Source organism: Haliaeetus albicilla, chromosome 3, assembly GCF_947461875.1.
Source record: "Haliaeetus albicilla chromosome 3, bHalAlb1.1, whole genome shotgun sequence".
NCBI classification, from domain to species: Eukaryota; Metazoa; Chordata; class Aves; order Accipitriformes; family Accipitridae; genus Haliaeetus; species Haliaeetus albicilla.
In genome coordinates this window covers 52302099-52325576 of record NC_091485.1, presented here as the reverse complement: position 1 = coordinate 52325576, position 23478 = coordinate 52302099, and the positions used below count along the sequence as shown (strand labels likewise).

Sequence of the window (23478 nt, the reverse complement as noted above, 5' to 3'; positions counted from 1 at the left end):
TGAGAAAGTTCATCTGCTAGATTTATCTGTATATATACATACACACAAGTATTTTATGCATTTTTTTAAGCAAGAACCACCACAATACTGAACTGGAGAGGACAGCAGTTGTAGAATGTACTTTGGATCACGGCCATAGGAATGCTACTGCTGTGAATTCCCCTACTCTAAAAACCATTAAATAAGCCATCCAGTTATTTCATGATCATCTGCAAACTGAGATCCCTGAAAACTATGGAAATTAAACCCATGTGTATGTTTAGTATAATCTGGCACTTAGGTTGTTGCTGGTCATAGGAATGTGATGTTTACAGTTTACATTCTTTCGCAGACTTTCCTTTTTTTCCTGAATTTAAGTTAAAACTCACTTGGTCTCACCATAGTATAATTTAGACTGCTGAGGGCAGCAGGACTGCTCCTTTGCAAAGCACACCTGCAGCTACAGCACTGATAGATGAGTAAGCAGGCATACAGGTAACAGACCATGCAGCTTGTGGGGCATAACCTAGCAGTCTGGTTGTCCTTGTGCTTTCAGCCCAGTGTATGAAAAGCATGTGGCTTTCTAGTCCCACTTTCTTTGAATAACAATGTATGTTCTCAATTCCTGACCAGCCACGCAAAAAGCAAAAGCAAAGTGAATAATGTGGGGTGTCTGTCCAAAACACATTTCCATCCAATTGTGAAACTGCACCTTTAATGAACTACCTTAATTTGTTAAAGTCAGACCAGTCCCTGCCAGGGCTCTAGAGAGCAAAACTGTGTGGTGGCAAGAGGTAGATAAGAAGGCAAAGCAGACCTGGCGAAGAGGGACACAGAATATTGCAGGAGGTATTTTGAGCATATGAGGATTAAGATCAGCTCAGAAACCTCTGGTCAAACCCCAGCCCATGACTGTGTAGTCCTTAGCGCTCCAGCATGGTCAGATGGAGAAATGCCAGTGGGAAAACAGTGCCGTGGGCCAGTAGTGCCTAGGCCTGTGGGCATGTTATCAGGATGTAGTTGAATGTGAGCACTCGGGCATCTGAAAAGCAGCACACTGCACTCCCCTCTTTTCCAAGGCAAAAAGTAAGCTGAAGCAGCAGTTCCTCAAGCACAGCATACAGGGGAGAACTGGTTTAGTGCTTCCAGGGTAAATTTCCACACCAGTGACAAAAAGTGAATGAACTGCAGCTATCCAAGTAGGCATGAACACCAATACCTATTTCAATCAGTGCCATGCCAGCTTTTGGCTCTAGCTTCCAGTCTGTGCCAAATGACATTATCAAAATAGCATGTAAGTTCTGCCACAGGACAACAGAGCAGAAATGTAGCTGTCCAGATCACTTGACCCTACCCTGACACTGCTGATTACAGTTCTACCCACAACAGCAACTACCAAGACAAAATAAAGAGCAATCCTTCAAAAGTAGCAGAGCCCCATGCTTACAAAGGAACACATTTTTCAAGTGTTGCTTCTTAAAGGAAGTTTATTCCAATGCTTCAGGTTTTTTTCCAGTATTTTTAATGCTTTAATTGATCAGAAAGATGACAAAAAAAAAAGCCTTCTCCAATATAGTAAGCAGCGTGCTGTGAGAGAGGTGTCTTTTATAAACTGTTTAATCAGGTATCTTCCCAACCCTTCAGAAGAGATTTTATACTAAACACTTGCCCCTCAGCTGTTGTTCCCAGAGGATGAACAAGCTCAAGTCCTGGCTATTCCAAATTTTACTACAACCTCAGAATTTATGGGGTCTCTATAAATCAGTATTCCAAAAGGTAAGTCACACTGAAGAATAGCCCTTCCCAGCAAGGCAGAAAGTCCTGGTATTCAATGTCTGTAGAGAGAAGGAACAGAGGAAGAAAGGGAAAGCCGGGCTTCTTTACACACTAGACATCAGGCTAGTGCCAACAGCAGAGGAGCAATCGACAGCTCACAATAGGTTTTTAGCATAAAAAACAACTGGAAATTGCTGTTGTGGAAGCTATGGCAGCAGTGGATGCGAAAGCAAAGCGTTTCTGATACTCAGTGACACCTTTATACTGGCAGAGGTTTACTTGCCAATAGCCTGTCTCGCCATTCTTCTACAGGAAGTCTTATTCCTTCTTTGAAGGTCTGTCATGAGGCCATCTTGCAACGCAGCTCTCCCACCCAATAGGAAAACAAGTCCAGAAAGAATAATTAAGGCAAGACTTACCCTGTATACTAGAGAAACTTCAGAAGACACAATGTAACTGTTCATATTATCAGATCTGCTGCTCCAAAATAATAAATTACAGCAAAACCTTAGTGTGCACTGTAGGCTGCTCAGGAACCACTGCACTTGTCAGCATGCAATTACATAGAATAAAATGTAATAGCTTCTAAAGGCAGTATGTAATCATTTCGTATGCCTTGCAGGTACAGACAAACACACATAACTGGTGACATGGGTTTATTTACTGAGTTATTGCAAAATACAATACTTTGCAATCAATACAGAGCAACTCTATTCAAAAACTATTAAATACATGGTTACATCTGTGTCCTCTTGTGATAACAAAGTAAAAAATATTAAAGTTTTAACAGCTGGAACATCAAATAATGATCTTCACAGAAGAGTAACAAAAGCACTGGTTGAAATCACACTCCAAATATTTAATTAGACATGGTGTATGATCTATGCAGCAACTTTAATACTGGAATCCAGTACTCAAGGCTAGCTCTGGTTCACTGTATACCTGCATTTTAGAACTTTCCATTTTTATTTAATCCACTACTTGGAGTTCTTGCCACTACCCTCTGCTTACACTTGCTTACACCATGCTGTCCTGAATTAGCCTCCCTTCAATGACTGACACACCTGATGGACAGCCTCTGGAGGGCCAGTTCTGATCTCTCCTAGCAGCAGGGGAGATCACTAGAGGACAGAGAAAGGAAAGAACATCAGAAGCAGGAAAGTAGTAATGAGAGGCTGTGACAGAACAAGTAGTTAAAAAACAGGACAGTGCATTCCATAACTGTTACAAAATACTGTTCAAGCAGCAGAACTCATACATGGATGCTTGTTGCTAAACAGCTCAGTGATTTGTTATTGTAGGTGTTACACACATACAGAATTCAGCAGTAACGCAGTAAATGACAAAATTGAGATCACTAATTTTACAGCAGTGATCAAAAGCACCTTTCCAATGCTTGCCAGTGCAAAGCTCACGACCAAAACGATGGGCTGAAAATACAGTTGTCAGTCAATGGAGGACTTGTGAGAACACATTGCCAGAACTGCTGACAGAGGACACAAAGTGCCATTTTCCAAGCAGCACTTGAACAGTTTACTTAAGTTTCCCCTCTCCCTAGCCATCCATCTTTTAAAGTAGTAAAAAACAAAACAAAAAAAACACACCACAAAAAAACCCAAACAACAACAACAACAAAAAAACCCCAAACAAAACCCCACCAAAACAAAGCAAACCAACCAAACACAAAAAAGTAAAAAGACTTCATGGGAAATATTTTTAAAAGGTGTTGTCAGACAACGTTTCTTCAAAGCCAAGCTGCTGTAATAGTGTACAGAAGTCAGCTTCCAACAAGATGATACTTCATATTTGCCCTTCCAATATTTTTAGGGTGCAGTTCAGCAGTGTGAGCACCAGGTCTGCATTTACAAAAGTGTCCTTGTCCCCACAGGCACGTAGATATTGTACTTCAGCATCTGCTTACACACGTAAGCTTTGTATACATAGCTGTTGTGTGTACACCTTGCAAGTACAAAACAGGCTCTTGCCTTTGAAAACCACAGTACTTAATATATCTAAACCATTAGACTTCCAATCTCTTCCTTTGGTATTGAATTGATAGAAAATTTACAATGCCATTCTTCAGTCTTACACAGACTGAGTTATTAACCAAGAAAATAAAAAAGTAACAAGTCTCAGTATCCAAAGAAATCCACAAATACATTCATCAATATGTAGTACATTACGAATAAGGAGGCAATACATGGAATTGCTATACTACGAATGAAAACCAAGCAGCTGTAGGAAAGCCTGAAAGCCTTCCTAATATTTTTGCTCACGTAACACTTAATGTCACTGTAGCAATGATGATATAGCAGCTTCTGCTATGTTACTTCCCAAGTTGTACACTTTGTTTGATTAAAAGGGGGCTGGGAAATGAAGGGCCTCTGAGGAGTTCAGCAGCAATATTTAAGTGCATTGAAAACACTGATAATCTGTGGCACATAGGAATTAATGGCTTACGCAGGATACTTTTTTTCTATTTACAGTATCATACACTTGTATAAAGTCTCTGCTGCATTTTTTTTTTAGTACTTAGCCTGTGGCAAATCACAGTAACATTATTCAAAGAAAAAGGAAATCCCATTTTCTTATGAAGACTAAGTGACTAATGGGTATTACTTATCCCTGCTTAATCTATCTACCCCTCTGAACCTCATGAATCCCAAAAATCTAATTGGCACAAAAACATTTTGATAACTTAATACAGGAACTGATTGCTCTTGATTGTTTACCTCTTGACTTAATCATTACGTTCACTGCTGGAGAATTATCCACTTTGCTAGATGTCAGAATTAATACATTTTAAAAACAAATAAACAAATCCTACCAGAAACCACACACACAAAAAAAAAAACCCAAACCTGCAAGAAAGAGTGACTTCGCTGTTGGGTATCTGACTGCATGACAGGAAATACCAAAGCAATGGGGTATATCACAGTAATATCATGCTGCCTCTCAGACACCAAAGACTACAGCAAGCCTTCACAAATAATTATGTTTATGGAAGTAGTAAGCAACTCAGCTTCAGCAAAAACCTGCCTTATCACCAGGCTTAATAGGACATCAGAGCCTTCAAAGCAGTTTCCGATATCAGTCTGAAGAGACTGGGATTTCTGGTTCCAGCTGAGGCAGAGGCAAATTAGAGGGGAGTGGGAAGGAACATTGTACACAATGAGACACAGCTGAAAACATGACATATTTGCACTTGAAGATGCAAAACACACTGCAGTAAAGGAGGAAAAACAACTAAATGACATGACATCTGTATCTAAGGGCAGGAGGTATGGCCCTCCACTTTGCAACAGGTTTTTAAATAAGTATTTAAAAAACTTAAAAGAAATCAAGTGCATAACAATCAAGCTGAAGGACAATGCAGAACAAAAGAACCATGTTTGAAGGTCAATTTCAAATCCTTTACAAGACACCTGGATTCATTTCTTCACTGGTAAAACCCTGTCACCAGGTCTAAAGAGCCTTTACATAAAAGGAAGCAGCTGGATACAAGTATGGAAATTTTAAATATTTACTAACTGTTGTATAGAAAAGTTTAGTTGTGAGACTAAGGACAGAGTTGCTTTTAGTCAAAGGATTGCATACCCTTCTAGAAAACAACAAAAACACAGTAAAACAAAACAAAAAATTCCAACCAACTATGCCAACTGATTATCAGTTTACTAACCTTTGTGTTCAAGTCCTCAACTAAGATATTAAAAATGCACTTGCAACACCTGAACACAAAACAGGGTGTATCTGCTATGACAAAATTACTTTTCTTTCCAGCGTACTCTTCATTAGCTTTTGGTGCCACATGCTGAAGAAACTAGATTTAAATCAGTGAATGGCAAGTGTCAGCAGGCAATGATTTGCACTACACTGGTGGCTCCATCTTGATCATCCTTTTCCTCAACACCTCCTTTTTTTAACTTTTAAATTTAAAAATCAATCTTCCATTTGGAAATTCAGAGCCAGGTCTGATTTTCTTTGTCACCTCTAGTCACACTGTAGGATATCTTCAGAGACCATTCTTATTTCTTGCCGATTCCATTCGTTACTTTTGATTTGGAGTGCCGATTCCTCCTTCTAGATGAATGGCTTTCACTATTGACTGAATGTTTTGGTGGACTATTGTCAGCACCTGCTGAGAAATAAATATCTTTTGACTATATATATTTGACATTGTCAAGCTCTTGTCTAAAAGACAATAAGGCTTTCTAGAGCTACAGTGTTTGCAGTTTGGATTATTTCAGGCTAATATAAACTGGCTGATACTTCTACTCCATCTAGTGGCCTATTTTTTTTTTTAAAAAAGCAATTCTTAAGACTTCTGTAAAATTCCTCCTCCTCCAAAAAATTCAGAAGTTTGCTATAGCAGAATATAGTGGTGAAACATCCTCCATTTTAAATGACACCAATAATTAAACCTCCACATTTTTATTACTGGCAGGTACTACTATCAGAAATTAAGAACTATGGAAGTGAGGTCACAGATCCTTGTAAGAGTATATTTCTTGTTTTCAGTCTTTTACATGACAGACCATGTTTGACTCTTGAGAAAGCAGAGGGAGACAATGGGGACTGAAACAACGATTCAAGAGCAAAACATGAAAGAGACTGAAGTTTGTAATTAATGAAGTAACAAAGTCAGAGAAATATTTGCTTGGCCAGATTTCTCCAGCATATATAAGTGGGAAAAACATTTTGAGTGCAAGCAATTTTTCTCAAGAAAATATAAAAATCTACAAATTTACTAAACTGAGAATAAATTAATATCAGCATCCAGAAAAATCACGTTTGAAATATAAAGCAGCTCTGCTGTAGGTGCTTTTCAAGCATATGATAAATAACAAATATTTTTAATGATACAAATACCTGGAGCATAAACTCTGACAGAGATAACTTCCAGGTATGAATCTTGACATTTGTTCAATAAGCAAGACCACACTAAAGAGTTAATGGAGGAGGCAGGTAACTTAACTAACCTCTAGTGTAGGGAAAAAGTCAGAGAAGGAGGCTGCCTTTGCTTAGGACAGAGAAAGCTGTTTATGACCATCAGCACTGCATTGACTAGGCAAGTGTCAGTAAGAACACAAGCTCCAGGGCACATTCTTGACTGTTTCTTAGCAAGCAAGAATAAAAGCACAATTCACATTCATATGTTTCAAATCAAACATGCAATGTTCGGAGAGAAAACCTGTCCACAACAGTTATGCAATGCATAATGCCCTAAACGTACACAAATGGCCTGGAATAATGGCAGAAAAATTCAGTTGCTTTATTAAAAAATAAATACATTCCCAAGAGTTAGAAGAAAAAAGGCAGTAAAGCAAAATAGCTTTGCAGATGATTTATCTGTATAGTTCCTGCAGGAACATTTAAGTCCAGTTGTCTCCAAGGTAAGTTTCTCAGGTCTCGTTTCCCAGTGCTGAGCCTTAATGCTAATACTTGGAGAATATAGTTGCAAAAGTGCCAATACCTCTGCCGAATTTAGAATGAAGCCAGGAAGCATCGGGACTGTATGGGCTGTCTTCACTTTCTGATAAGGTCTGTAAAAGCAAGAAGGACACATGTCATTGGGATGCTGGTGGTTCTTTTGATCAGCACTTCACCTGTTTGCAATTAGACTTGTAAATTTAAACTGTGGCAGAAGTCCTCATAAAACATTCAGCCAGTACTTAAGACTCTTCCCTTCTTAGTTAGAAGGTACAACATAGATGATACAATAAGAAGTCACCACTTGCCACGTGGTCTGTTGTGTAACCAAGTATTCTTAATATTCCCCTAGCATTCCACCTGTACAATGGGAACATTAGCTAACCATTCATCCTTGAATGCTTTGCTAAAATTACAGCCTCATTTTGAGTAACTAAGAGGACAGCATTCTTTAGAAACCACAGTGTAATTTGGGATCTGTCCAAGGCTCGTTGAATCCAGAGTTCTTTCTATTGACTTCAGTTAGACTCTGGACCATCCCCCCCTCATCCCCATTTATACTAGCTCTGGTAAAGAATTCTAATATCTAGGAGTTTTGCAGTTTTAACTCTGGTATAAAATAAAATCAGGCTTCTTAATAAAGTACCTTTTCTCGGTGGCCATAGTATTCTGCATACCAAACCATACCATATAAACACAGGAAAGTTGTAAAGGCCTAAACAAGGAAGGAGAAGAAAAAGAAAAAGTAATCTGTAAAACTTTTTCCAAATTCCTTACTGGTTCAAAGTCTCAGAGTCGCTGGAGATTCCGCTTTCAGAGACTTTCATGCTCTGCTTCTCTCTGCATCTTTTTTCAGGATGAGTAAGACTCATGCTTCAATTTTAAGGTACACACACATTCTGCCACCATGGGGTATGCAGACCAGTTCTTAATGGGAGCATGAGAATACATAGAGATCACCCACATACATGTCTGATACACTGTCAGTATGATTTTTGTCCTCACTCTGTACAGTCATCATACAAAGGCAGCTGGTAGGCACTTGTAGGTATATTATCAGGAACAACCAGTCTGGGAGAAAAAAAATTCTCCTTCTCCCTGCCCCATGCTTCAGTCTCAGTTACATGTTTGGTTTTGTGGTGCTCTGATCTGGGAAGCAATTAAATACTTCTCTCCTCTGAAGTTTCAGGAATAAAATCATCATGCTAAATAAGAGAACAATAAATTCTGACTGCCTATCACCTGTTCAAACTGTGTTCCCAACTAGAAGGGAGAAGTATTTATCTGTCAGCCCATTATAAATGCCTTATTTTTCACTGACCATTAAAAATGTGTTTGACATTGGAGTTACAAGTCTGGCAAGACAAACATCCATTTACTGTTATAAAACAGGCATTTCATGCTGCATTTTCAGGAATCACACTGAAGTACAGAAAGTTGCAGGCTGAGTGAGAATGATTTGCCTGATAAAGCAGGGTTGTTTACATAGTTATAAGACTTCAGTGTGAAACAACATGCATTACTTATTAATGCTATTCATTAACTCCTGTTCCTTTTCAGTGGGCACTATAGCAAGCACCACTAAAGTTAGCCTCAATCAAACTGACATTTTCTCTCAAAGATAAAGCGCCCTATAACTAGTGTTTGTTTCATTGTTAAGCACTGGTAAAGTGGCTATATTCTGCTCTGTCAAGAAATGAGGAAAAAAGTTATTCTAGTTCCTTCAAAGTGTGTTCTAAATGATCTAGCATTTGCTTTTCCTAGAATGTGCACAAAGCTCCTTACCAGCATTCCCCCACAACGATCCCCTGCTGCCAATGTTCCAGAGAGGAAGCTATTTAGATGCTTTCAATGGTTTTGCCATGCTTTATGTTTCACATGAGAAATCTCACTTACCACACAGAGAAGCCAAAACACAACATACAGTATTTGTGTTTTGGAAAAAAGATCCTGTCCAAACTTTATGCACACAATAGCTTCAAGGAAAGCAATAACCCTGTGGGTAAATGAAAAAGGGGCGGGGGGGGAAGTGGTTACAAACACTAAAGATTTAACTCACATGTTCACAACCCAGACCCCAGCTCTAAACAAGCATTACTCTCTAGTGAGCACAGACCTCCCCAACACCAACATTAACCGAAATTCTTTGGGAAATTTATTTTTCTTTCTATACTTTTCTTCAGCATAAACAACACAAAAAGTGAACAACTAGCAGTTCACAATTCCGCAAGCCTCTGCCTGTCCAGGGAACAAGCAGGAGTGTGTGTCAATGGCAGAGAATTTTGGTTTATACCTACCATTGTGCTTCAGCCCTCACCAGATATAAATTTCTTTTCCATGCCGAACAACCAACAGACTCCCTGTTGGGTGAACTAGAACTGTGCTTTGGGTATTTCTCTACTGGATGTAAATTTACTACAATTCTAAATAGGCTACTTTGCTTGCTTCAGATGAATTTTAATGAGAAAATTAACATGAAAGAGCATTTCAAATTCTGAGAATCCATGCATTTGCCCTGGTTTATGTGTAAACTCAGGTCCACACTACAGTATCAGAGGATTTCAGGAGAAATGTGAGAGGAAAAATTGCAGTATTTACTTTCTTCTCTGGCATTATAACAATCAAAACAAGTATCCAGCTCTCTCCCCGTTACCAGATGTTTACATCTTTTCAGGCATAAAGCTGGCAAACAGGACCCAGCTCCCTCCATGAAAGGGGGAGGAAGATGTCTGCATGACTTAACCACTGGTATTACAGAGATGGTCCTGGTGCAAATAATAAATTACAGCTTTCTCTGTACCATCTAATGTGACTTGCAGCATAAGTAGGGTCAAAACTTAGAATTGTGGAAGTAACACCTAACTGACCAATACTGCAAATTAACAAGGTGCATATTAGTAAAAACTTGAGAGCAGTGTTACTCTGTTGGGTCACCAACTATTTATCTTTCTTAGTTTTATATGATTCTCACTGATCCAGCTGCAGATTAAAAAATAGCTAAACTGAACTACAGCAGTGAGAACAGAAAGACCACCATCAGGAAACAAACATATGAGGGTATGATACACTCAAAGGTATAAACAAAACAATAGGCTATTTTCAACAAGGACTCAAAAAAATGATACAGCTCTTTGTTCTAGATTTATACATTCTTTCCATTATTTTTGTCAAGAATACTTGGGTTAAGCACATTATAAAATAGGACAGCTATTACAGTTAAAGAAGTGGTAAATCAAAAGATAGAAGAATGCTAACAGTGAAAAGCATTAGTGTCCTACTGAAGGGTGATGAGAATACTCAATAGAATTAAAGACACTAAGTTTTTGTTCAATCAAAATGGTCTTGTAACATCTTAACAGATATTCCTTTTTGAAAGGCTTCACCTTAATGAAAATAGCGTAATTTCCAGCAGAGCTGTTGCACTGGCCTTGTTCATGCCTTACATCACTTCCTGTCCATCTATTGAAAGTGATGCTACAGTATATGTCAAGTCACTGAGAACAGAGTTTCATACTAATGCAAGGCACTAATTTTAATTATTCCTGTGGTTAGGCTGTTACAAATTCAATTTGTGCCTTTAGAAGTGTGTCTTGATCACCATAGATATGAATATTCTATATATTTGCTTTTAATTGCTTCAGAAATTATATTCTGGATAGTTAAATTACTGGAAGAGTGCTGCTTTTCTAACAAACAACAGGAAGTCCTAGTGGTGCTCTGTTTTTTCTAGCAAATTATAGAACTAAGCAGTATCAAGGAAAATACTTACTTCATGCACGTTTCCCATAATTAGATCGCACTGTAGATGAATATTCTATCGCAGTTCTTGCTATACGATCGTAAAGAGATATTTGGGCATCTATTTATTGACATATATGTGTTGACATATCGACATGTTGACATATTAATGTGTTCAGTGAGAGCTTTGAACCAAGGATGATGGTTTCTGTAATCCTTAACAATTTTTCAGAGCCAAGGCAGACATTCAGCATCATATTTCCCTTTGGTTTGCAAAAGAATATATTCTTTCTCTTGGATGAAAGAGAAGTTCATCTTTCTTTCTTCATAATGCAGAACTTGAAAATTCTTACCCCCAGATTATAAAATTGAGTCTAATAAGAGTCTAAAATTACCACCTATAGTTGAGAAAATTTCCTTTTTCATATAAACATATAAATTCCTAAATCATTTAAATACAGATTTCAGTAACATGTCTGTATTCAAATGTGTATCTCCAAAATATTAATATAGTTGATCTGTAACTACCAAGATGTTTATGCACAAACAGAGCAAGGTTATTTGATTCTAATTGTAAATTAAGTAGTCACATTAACTGTGTGATTAATTAGTTATCTTCAGTACTGAAGCACCATCCATACCAAACCCAGAAAGACAAGTTACTCTGCCATGATCATTTTAAAAAATCCTTTTTAAGGACTGTGTACATTACAGACTCTCTTTAGGAATCATAATGCATGTTTCAAGGAGGGGGAACCTCCCTAAGTAAGGAGGTTTAGGCTTCCAGAAAATATTATCAACATGTACTCAGCCCCACTAAGAACAGAGTTACTACCTTTTGTATGTCCATTGGATGTTACGGTCATGAGTTGAAGACAGTAATAGATCCATCCAGGAAGGTGATAAGTCAGTGAAAGAGGTGAACACTTATGCCCAGCCAAACCCAAGGAGACATGTGTCATGTTCTCCAGGGTGCATTTAAAACAAGAGTAGAAATCCTTTCAATTACATTGCAGCATGCTCTGCTCTCATCTCAATTAAATGTTGAGGAAGAGGCATTCCTTACGGTGGTGTAGTGCCCTTGGAAACACATGTTCCAGCCCAGCACTGTTCCTAAAACTCTGTAACATCCCTAAGACTAATAGCAAAGGTGAGGTAAGTTTGCCAGAGCACTGTCTCTAAATTAGATCTGCATATTTATGGCTCATTGAAATGCTATTCCAATTTAAAACAGTAATAGGTTCTTCTATTAAACACAAAAATGGTTCAGACAATTCTGGAAATAAGAAATACGTTAATCTTGACAAAGAGAATGAAATGGCTGTTTTAATTTAAAATCATTGCTATCAGAAATTAGCTTTTTGAATAGTTTCTTAAAATACATATTATATGTTTTTTCTTTAAGACATTATTTAGGATCTTTTATGTTTTCCCATTTGTAAGCTTCCAAGTCATAAATCAAAAGGGACACTACTACACTGCCTAATTACACAAAGCTTTTACAATGCTACAATAGCATATGCTTCAGGTTTGCAGAACAGTACATTTTAGTCAAGCCATCTTGAGAAGGAAGTTCTCACCAGAAGCAAACATGCAAACTCTTCATTTAAACGTCTCCTCCATGAGACATGTTGAAAGAGATTGTAGCCAAGGTAACCATCATTCATAGTGTTATTCCTTTCCCTCTTTGAGAACAGAATAGAAATCGTTGATAAACATGGTTTGTTTCACTGTCTTCTGTTGTGATTCCACTAACAGCAGCAATGCCCACCTTGATGGCCAGGTAAACATTGCTCCTATGACAGGCAAGCAGTAGAGGCTAAAGTTTTATCCTTTTCACCTGACTGAGAATATGGGCAGCAAGGCCAATGCTACTTTGAAGAAGCCCAGCTTTATCCAGCAGTTTCTAGTTCTTCCTTCTGTTCTTCTCCTTACTCATTCCATCACTTCCCATGTTCCACCTCCAAATCCAGAATTTTCCTTTCCTCTGAACTTGCGAAAAAAAGAAAACCTCTCCATACTGTTCTTTATACTAAAACCAACACCAAACAAGGACTAGCTTCATGCAAAGCCTGTTCCTGTGCTGGACTCATACTTAACACTTGGACAAGTGCTTCAAGAATGCAGCAAGAACACTTACCCGAACACCCAGCACTGAGTTCCCACCCTCTTGCACTGTGTATCCGTGAGGTATGCATAGTATTGTCTGAGAAGTGAAACAAGAAAACTCTTCAGTGAAGTTGAAATTCCCCGGAGTATTTACATTTAGAAAACAAGTTTATGTTACAAATACATCTATAACAAAAATGAAGTGCTGATGGTTAAAATCACATGCATTAACACTGGATGTCTACCAGATGGCTTCAATTCTAGTAGGACAGATTATCACATAGATCGAATAGCTTGAAACAACACAGAAAACAAACCTGAGAGCAAGGACTGGGAAAGTACCCAAACCAGTAGGCTAACAAAGCTACATATTTGCTTCTTGCCTCTCTACTGAATCTCCAGTTCTTTTAGGCAAAGTGCAACAGCAGCTTTGAAAGAATTAGAGAATCCCCCACTTTTTCCACAGTTTGTCTTCAATTTATTAACAACTGCATTTTCTTGAGAGATGTGGGTTTGAATCTTGAAAGAAACTGAACGTGGCTATTCCATATCCTAGGAGAGTGTTCTAACCAGTGGCATGTTTTCCCCTCAAGAACAGAGTAGAATTTCTCACTATTTTAAAAACAGCGTGGAGATCTTTCTGCTTTGTTTTTTATGGTCCTAAATTTTAAGAGTTTAGAGAGGGGAATTCCAAAGAAGTGGAATCAAAGTTCCTTTTCTCAGTCTCTGATTTCCACTTACAGATGGGGAAGACAAGTGTTATTAATCCAACAATACAAGGATTGATTAAGAATAAAGACTTCTACAGGTTGGCAAGTGCCATAAAAATACTTAAAAGCTCACCTACACAGGAGCTTATAAGGATGTTTAAGGTGATTTAATTAACAGTGTGAAATCACTGCACATAACTTGAGACACTAACAGCTGTATTTTAGGAATAAACCAACGCATGGCTGCCATTTAACTGTCCAAGGTAACGTCACTGTACTCATGAATGGGAAATTCCCTGCCTTTGACTTCAGAACTGTGTGCATTCTGTGTACCTCCATCTATTGTCAAAGGAAAAAAAAATTAAGGGGACTCTGCTAACAACATGAAATAGTGTGCATGACTAAAAGCAGGTTAATGTTTCTACACAGCTGTTAACATTGCACATGTACTGTTCTGTTACTCTGAATATGGTAATGCTCTATCTTTTCTTATAACATGCTAATATTTTCTGTAGACACACAGAATAAGGAGCTCAGGAGAAACAACAGCTCTATTTTTCCTCATCTACACTTTTGTGAGCAGCTGACTCATCAACTTGGATACTTTCACATGCAGTCCTCAAGGATAACATATGCAGCTAACTCACAAAATAGGGAGACGCTATAAAAACAGAAGATGGAACAGACTGGTTCTGCATCCCTATGGAAACACAGATGTTTATATACATCTTACATTATTAGTTTACTTGTCAGAAAATACACTTTATTGAAAAGTGATTATTGTTTTGCTTTTCATGATGGCAAAAGCATAAATTTCTTGAAAGGTGCTGTACTTACAAACTCTATGCACTTCTTGGGTGCCTAGAAGTCAAGCTACTTTAAACCAAAGAAAAAACACCATGGCAACAAAATTACCTTACAGTGGGTGCTGTAATGATTCCTATGAAGAGAATTCTCCCCCAGCTTAAAGGGTGGCTTGCTTGGAACACAAAGATGTGTTTCAAAAAGAATGTGTTCAACTCAGTCAGCTAGGGGAAAAAAAAAAAGTTAGTTAATAGCATTCAACTTGCATAACTTCTAATGAGTTACTACAGAAGATGTGCAAAGATTAATGTGGAAACTGCAACACTGAAGGAAAACTATCTATGCTCTAACACAGCCCTGCTGGTTAGATTGAGGATTTAAAGAGTCTGAGATTCCTGCTCCAGGACAGGCAAGGAATATACTAGTAAACCAAAGAATTGTCCTCGACACCTCTATGAAAGTATTTGCTCTCTTTCAGGAACCCATTAAGGGACCAGACAGTAATTCACACTGAAGAGGTCTTCTGATAACTTTCATATCCTAAATCAGGTAAGAATGACTGAGACAAATTTGGTAGAGGTGAAGAAAAAAAATGTACCGCAAACACTTCTGGTTCTCCTTTTAAAAGCTAAATCCAGCAAATTTAAAAAAAAAAAAGGGGGGGTGGGGGGGAGTTTTAGTGAAGTCTGCTAGCATTTGCATGATGAAGTACCAAAGCAATTAGGATGTGTTATGGAGTCTTGCTGGATCAAGGCCAGAATTCTGAGTATTAGTGATCCATCCAATAGTCAATGGGAAAGAAAAAAACCCCCCAAACCAAAAATACCCCACACAAAAAACCCCAAAACAAATGAAAACCCACTCCAAAACCCCACTGTCTAGCAGTTTTTAAAACTGTATCAATTGCAAAGAGCAATATGATGCCCAGTACAGCAGTCTGTAATATTTGGGGTTTTTGACAGATTCTGTAATTACACTCTTGAACTATAACTTAACTCCTGTGAACAATGCCCTGACAATTCTGTATTATCAATTCATTTAACTGTGTATTTCAATGATGGACATGCATTGCATTAGAATATCTTCTAGCCAAACACAGCCAATAAGTAACTGAGCTGACAGCAGCTTTGATTTCACAGAATTTATTTCTTACCTGCCAAATGATCATGAAAAGGTAGATTCCAGCCACTCTTTGAAACGAAGACTTAGGGTCAAACCAGCGGACATAGGTCCAGCTGGCTGGGGTGAACTGTAATACAGCTCTTTTGATTTTCCCTGTGGTTGTGTGAATGTCCCTAGAAAAAGAGAATGGCTGAAGTAAATACAAGGAATATGCAAGAAAAAAAAAAAGCAATAGCCATGTTACTGATGTTTCAGAACAATCACACTTTTTCACTGGACAGCAGAGATCTTCACAGACACAACTGTGTACCAGGCAAGGGTGAATTAAGAAATATAATCTATTAAGCATTTCAGTCAGGGTGCATTCTGCTATGGAAGCCCACCCTCCTCTACCCTCAGTCAGTAACTACAAAACATACCTATCATTCTCTCCGTGAAGGAAAGAAACAAGGATTGAGATCCTGCAACCCCCTTGGAAAATCTAGAGGATATTTCTTCCTACTCTATGCTGCCACTGCTCTTATCCCAAAGACTCCTTGTTCTAGAGCTCACTGATATCAATCCTTCAAGAATCTGTCAGATTCATCATTCATTAATTGTATAAGGGGCTGGCTCCACAGGCTTCAAAATACTGCACTTCCAGCACACACAACCCCTGCTGTTCTGATATTAGATGCATGCAAATCTTCTGGAGAAATGCAATAGCACTGTTAAAAGCTAGAAGGCTATTAAATTCCCTTTTGAAAGAGGATGCGAATAGAGGTTCATCTGACAGATGTGTTACTGGTTCTTGCTTTTGATAACATTAATTCAGATGAGCAACAGCATCCAAAGGACAGGGAATCTAAGAAAAACTCAGAGTTTCCTTTTCTTAAGGAAGACTAGCAGGGCTAGAAGTCAGTTTTCATCCTGTTATCTCCCTAGCCCTTCTGGACAAAAAAGGAGATTCAGATTTGACATTTCTGATACTTGTGTTCTTTTAGGCTAGTGGGATCTAGGTTAGGGGGAACCTTCTAATCTTTAAGATCTGCATTTATTCAACGAAGAAAGAAAAAGAACACAAGAGGGCACAGGCAAAGGCTTCTCATTCTATGCAGCTCATCTTCACAGTATAGGTCCAAAAAAAATCTACTCATGCATTTAAAAGAACGTGAGGAAAAAATTATTCCACAAAGACAGTGAAGACTAGTCCTGCCATAGGTATTCTGCTGTTTTAACTTTCAGTGAACTCTCTAAAAACATAGGGGCCATGAACTCTATAATGCTCATTATTCCTCCTGAACTGAAATGCAGGAAAATTGAATTTGGACTAAAGGCTAGATGGTTCTCAGAGCAATTAACAAATTTGTGAGTAAGAAAAGAAAGCGGTACAGAAATTCATGTAGGGTACAAATTTGGAAGGCAAGATTTGAGCTCCTTTTCCATCTCTCAAGGCAGTATCCTTTGGCAATTCATTGTACTTGATCATTTCATCTATACCATTGGTAACATGCTGATAACCATGCTTGCCACCAACTGGCAGGGAAGAAGGCAGGAGAGGTGCAAAAAACTATGAAAGGAACCATACCTGGACAGCTAGGAACTGACATTTATTAGGCCATAAGCTGTTGCCCTTTTACACAACATATGCTACTTTATTTTGCAATTACTCCATTTATTTTAGAGGGTCAGAAATGGGCTAAGGCAATCCACAGCACAGGTACAATCAGCCTGATTCCTCTTCTGCAATTACAACTAGTGCTGACAGATTGCCACACTAATGCCTCATCAAGGTGAGCCCAAATCTAGTTAAAAAACATTGTATAATAAGAAAACAATTAGAATTTTTGGTCACTGCCTTCCTCAAAGTTTTAGTTGTACAAAATAAACTAAAAATGCAAATAGCTTTACTACTTTATACTTTCATTTTGCATCAAGGCTTGTAACTTCGATTGCAAAGGAAAATTATATATACATAATCATATTTACAAATATATGCTGTACAGTAGCTTTATTATGAGAAGGCTTTTTAACACTTAAAATAAATTTACAGCATTGTTAGCACATGCAGATTGCATGCTATTTCTATACCACATGTGTTTTATGTATGCAAAGGTCTATTTCCCAAGGAAATGAATTTAATATTATAACATCAAACATAATGTTTATCAAGCTTTAATTTAGACCTACTTGAAGCTTGCCCAGTGATAGGTCCTCATCTCCAAGAAACGACAAACTACCATGCCCAACCAGATGCCACCCCCGTTACAAAGCAGGATGTCCAAAATGACTTGATCCCACCAGCATTCAGCAAAATTAGGCAGAAGGTGCATGAAGAAGAGCTACAGAATACAGCAAAAAGATTCTGGGTGAGGAACAGCACAGAATTAATCTAAATTCACTTTTCAAGTACACATTTAAAAAATCAGCTTTTCAGTATGTCATACTTCCAAGAACACAAGCCACAACCACTGAAATTTGATGGGCATCCTTCCATTGACTTCAGAAGGCCTTGGATAGAACAACACAAGACATCAGAGGTTTCCTTCTTACCATTCCCTGCTGGGGCTATGCTGTATATAAGGATATCATGCAGTCCTTGGCCTCTCAAAGATGATATACAGAACATTCATAGAAAGGCACGAAACAAGAAAAACTACTGCATTTCTTGGAGGAAAGAAAGTGTTTTGTGCTTTAAAAAAAATAAATTGGAGAGAATCTTTGTTTTCTTTTTGCTAAATAGTTTTAAGAAGTATGTTTTCTAAACCAGCAACAAGATGCAGTAAGTAGAATGGATGCATTTGTAACATCTGTCAGTACTAAAGCATGCTGGTGTTCAGGACTTAAGACTTGTTCTGTTTCAAAACTTTCTTTCATTTACTATTTTTAAGAAATTTAATAACTGTAAAAAAGATTAAGAGTTCACCAATATTTCAGACACTACAAGCTTTGCTGCTATACTTGATCCAGAATGGTTCAAGAAGTTAAGAGAATATTCCAACTCGCCCTTCCTGCTTGGTCTCTGCTAAGCACTAATGATGAAGGTACTTTTATGATGAAGATACTGGAAAATAGGCCAGAAAGAAACCAACATCAGACTGAAAAGCTGACACCATCTGGATATACAAAAACATATTCAGTCCCTTAAAGACTTCCCCTGGAAAGTACACAAATCATTTACCTCTGAAGCAAGCTGTTCCTTTCTGAATACTGAAATTAACTGAAGACCACTATGAGACATTAGCAAGGCAATTAAATGTATTTACAGATACATTTGGTGACTCTACACTTTTGATAGAGTGAAGGAGAACAACTGGCCAGAGTTAAGGCAAGATATAATTTACTGAGAGCTAGAAATGGATTCAGCGCCTCTCGTTCTCCCTTAAGAGAAAATAATTGTATTCTCTATTCTACAAGAAAAAAATCCCAGCAATCCAAAAAATAGACTGAAAAAGTTAGCTGTGGACTGGAAATCAAGACAGCTATGTGTTAAGCAGTCCCTTTGGAATACTCAAGGAGATGCTCAACAGAACACATAGCAAACTAAAGAATATTCTTACCTCTACAAAAACAGTACAATTTTTGTCAGTTAATGTACATACACTGTGTCTGTGGAAGATTAATGGTTTGATTTTGTAATTAAGTATCTTTTGTTAACAGATGTATAAATAAAATATTGAAAAAAATCAGATGTGGGAAAAGGAACAAGAAGAATGTTCTCTGTATACAGCAAGAATGAATACTGGTCCATTTATAATAAGTTACAGTGATATTGATAATGACAGTTCCTTTGAAAACTCTTGCAAAAGTATATCAAAGGAACTAGTTTTTCTTTGACAAGGCTATGGGAATTTCAACCTGTAGGAAAGAAAATTTGAATTTCTCTTCAGGACCCAAGCTATACAATGTTGCTCATTATCCTGCTACAGTTTCCTTTTCACATTTTAAATTATTTTAACCTGAAAAGGGCACTGGGCTATGAATCTCAATCTGCAGTAATCCAGCCAAAGACACCAGAAGCTACAGATAATAAGGCAGCAAAAACCAGAGCACAGGTGTTAGCCAGACCATCTCTGAGGTGCTAGCCGTCTTCTCAGAATGAGAGAATGAGGTCTGCTTGCATCCCAACTTTAATCCAATAGTAAGGAGCATAAGCCAAGTGTCCCATTTCAAAACAGGGAACCAGCTGAAATCCATTAGTGCTAATAGAAGATGCACAGCTAAATCCTTGTGTAACTGCCTTGATAACTTCTATAGGTTTCTAATGACTCTCCTAAATTAACTAATTCATTAAAAATCCATTTGAGTGGCGATAACCTCTCTATATATTGAACCTTACCCAACACATTGTCTGTTCCAATAATCTGCCTTTCAACAACAGGGAATACTAGACACCCTATACGGTGTCAAATTGACGATGATGGCTGTGTAATGATCAACTGAACAATAAGAATGCATGTGAAACAAATCCAAATGTATTGTTTTCTGGAGGAAAAAACTAAAAACAATAACTAGCAAAGTTGCTTTTTGTGGATGGGTACTTGTGAAATCCCAATCTTAAGCAATTTCAAACAGCATATCCTTCAATGCCACAGAACAAAAACATGTTTTGAAAAGGAACTCATGGCACCAGTATTTTCAAACCCAGAAGTTTAATTTTAGACAACTAAATCCTTCCCTATGTTTCTGAATTATAAATGCCTTGTCAGATGAGCCAAGCATTCTCAAGACAGCAAGCTCTAGAGAAAACTATGATTTTAAAGACTAAATTCAGGTGTTTACATCCACACTATTTGAAGTGTGACAGGTTAGACTATACTGTCCCAAAAGGTGATAAAAATTGGATTTTTTTTTCCTCTAAATTGTCCAATCAAAGAATACAATGAAATTAAACTTATTTTTACAGAAACGCATCCTTGGCTTTTAGGTGACACATATTCTACTAATCAAGCTCTAGATTACATGCAAATGAAAATATTTAGAGTAGCAATTAATCAGCTTGAATTCTTAAAACAGATTGAACAATAAGAACCAGCAGTCCAAGTAACAGTCAATTGACTGAATCAAGTCAAGTATCTGTATTTTTTTTTTTAATCCAAAATATGATTTGAAAGTGCCAAGAGTCAAATGACTTAAGCATGTGCTTGGAAGAACTGTGGTAAAACTAGGCAACAAAAATAAGTCAGTGGTCCTCCAAACCATGGTGCAGATCTAATAAAAATCACATTTTAATGTCACTGAACATTAATAAATTAGGCTTGTGGGGTACAATTTAACAGAAGAAGGTCTATACACTCAGGCATTATGACAGAAAACAACACACCAAATGGTGTCTTGCCATCACATATAGACTTCTTCTCATGGGTCCTCACACCTTCCTCAGGGATCCCTCATCTCCATTTCACTGTACAGTATGCACAACTATACACAATGTGTAATACTGTTGTATTTGGGTTGAGGGGATCATGACAGCAGATCACAGATATTGCAAGGTGAAAAAGGAGAACAACTGCTCTGAATCACAGAATATTAGTCAACATCTGAAGTAGCATGAGTGTTGACTCCCAGAACAGCAGAAAAACAAATTATGGATGGCATCAATAGGCTGGCCTAGACTTTCCTCCTGCTCAAGTAGTAGGAAGTCACTTACCTAAATCCCAGTTTGCTGTTGTCCACTAATGCAAATGCATCAATTGCTCAGCATCTGAGTTATAAGGCTTAAAATGTAAATCTATACTGAGAACTAGTGAGTCATCATTCACATAACATTCACACTACCCCCCCTCCAGCCCCTCAAGAACAATTCAAGCCTCATACATTTGCTTATAATTAAGATAAATGGGTGGCCTACTTCAGTGAGCTCCCAGGTGATGCTAATAGTCCAGCACAGCCCATAGCTCCGGATCAGCAAAGCCTTCATAGCCCAGCCCCAGAAATGCCCAAAAGCAAATATATCAAAGTGGCTAAGGATTCTCTCCCACGTGATAACATGACAGTTCACAGCATACTCCTGTTAATGAAAAAAACCACAAACAAAAACAACAAAAAACCTCAATCAACAGGCAACTTCAGAAACACTAGAATGAAGAAACTTCTTTCTATCCAGTGCAATAAGCCTGAAATTATGAGGATATTAAAATAAGCATTATGTTGTTTTCTTGTCCTTCTAAACTCTGCAGGAAAACAATCAGTATTAAGACTCAGTGTCATCACAGTACAGCTCTACTTTAAAGGGAGATAGAATAGACCTTGGTGCCTGAAAGAGCACATACTTCTTATGTGACAGAGGAACAGCAAGAGCAATAAAATCAATAATAATAAAATCAGCAAACAATACTCCAAGAAAATAGTTATTTGCTTTTCTTTGGGTTCTTGATTTGAAATAACCACCTTTCCCCATTTTCATGCCGTCTAGTGTTCAGATGTGCTCATCAGTGGCTAATCCTCACCAGTTTGTGATGTTATGTTACTCATCTCAATGTTCATTTGAGTGTCTTTTGTGTCTTATTTTCCTCACAAAAGCAATTTCCCAGACCACATTCATATTGAGAAAGTTCAGTCACAGGGCTGAATTTAAAAAAAATCAAAGGGAAATTGCAACTGTTTTGTCACAGATGAGTGGCAGATTCCTTACAAACATTAATTAATATTCTAGTCATCAATAACAAAGGAAATGTGTTCTCTCATCATGTTGTACAGCAAGTGCTAGAAATCACTGCCCAACCAAAAAAAAAAAAAAAATCTGTATGCCATCAGGAGGCTGCATGTGTGGAGTTCTGTCTTGTCACTGGGCACAAACTGAACTATTCCCAACTGGAAACACACATTTAAAAAAATCTCTGCTCTCCAACCCTCCTAAAATATACATTGCCACCTGGAGGTGACAACACAGCACTACTCAGTGCTGTTGAATTAAGAAAGGATTCTCTTTCAGGCCAGAACTATTACTAATCCTGCACAAATGAACCATGATCAAGTTGAAAAGGGGATGGCAGAGAAAGATTTAAATCCTGGTCTCCATAAACAGAAGAATATACAATTTCACACAAATACTTCTATCAGCAGGCAGTTAAGTCCCACTATGAAACTGTAAGTAACCCTTTCTGCTGGTGCTCCCTGAAGTTGAAAACATGGTATTCCTTCTAGCACAAGCCAGTGCTGCCGGTCATTCAGACAAAGGTACACCACCTGTCCTAAGGATGGCAAAGCAGGAGGTTTAGTGCAGGTACCCAAAGAGATCTGAAACTGGCTCATTTGCCAGCATGAGAAGCATGGAATGCACAATGGAAGCCGCAGGCTCCTAGCTACACCATGATATCTGAAACTCTATGATGAGTGAACACAATGAGGTTACTCCAAAAGTAAGCTTTTTTTCAGGACTCTTGCTTTTTTGCTGTTATTTTTACTGTGGCTTCCCCCCCCCCATATCATCTTTCCAGCTGCAGCTCTGCCAATCATACAGTGAAATATGTTGAACTTTCTTTTATACTCAAGCAACTTAGTCACCCCTGTGCAAGAAACCAAGCTGCAGCCTTCATTACAGTTGCACTTTCAAAATTTACTCCAACTTTAAGTGACAGTATCAAGATTGCAAAGTAGTATAGACTAAGTTTCCACTGACTGCTAGAGTCAGGGAATCTGCTGCTCTGTGGTTCTGTGCCAGTAGTAATACTAGTCCTCCCCTGACTTGAATCTATTTATTTCTAACTTAAATGACAGGAGAGCCAGGTGAATCTGACTTACCAACAGACCCCTCATCTCAGCTCCCTTTTGTTGCTCAGCAACATCACTAACCCCCATGCTCATGCTCCATTTAGCAACATGTCCTCCC

General features: G+C 38.0%; 1 protein-coding gene across 2 annotated transcripts in view; it reads right to left on the bottom strand.

The window, feature by feature from the left end:
• Positions 1-2398: 2398 nt before the first annotated feature.
• Positions 2399-23478, bottom strand: part of PTDSS1 (phosphatidylserine synthase 1) — a 31582-nt gene continuing 10502 nt past the window's right edge. Inside the window, exons 5-13 of one of the 2 annotated variants that reach the window (XM_069779725.1) lie at positions 21499-21657; positions 17838-17989; positions 15700-15841; positions 14658-14770; positions 13064-13129; positions 9082-9181; positions 7832-7900; positions 7229-7298; positions 2399-5890 (exon numbers count right to left, since the gene is read on the bottom strand). In XM_069779725.1, the coding sequence (XP_069635826.1) occupies positions 5781-5890; positions 7229-7298; positions 7832-7900; positions 9082-9181; positions 13064-13129; positions 14658-14770; positions 15700-15841; positions 17838-17989; positions 21499-21657 (981 nt within the window). In that variant the 3' untranslated portion in view covers positions 2399-5780. Of the gene's footprint in view, positions 5894-7228; positions 7299-7831; positions 7901-9081; positions 9182-13063; positions 13130-14657; positions 14771-15699; positions 15842-17837; positions 17990-21498; positions 21658-23478 lie in introns of both variants that reach the window. The other variant, XM_069779724.1, reaches the window with a different exon arrangement.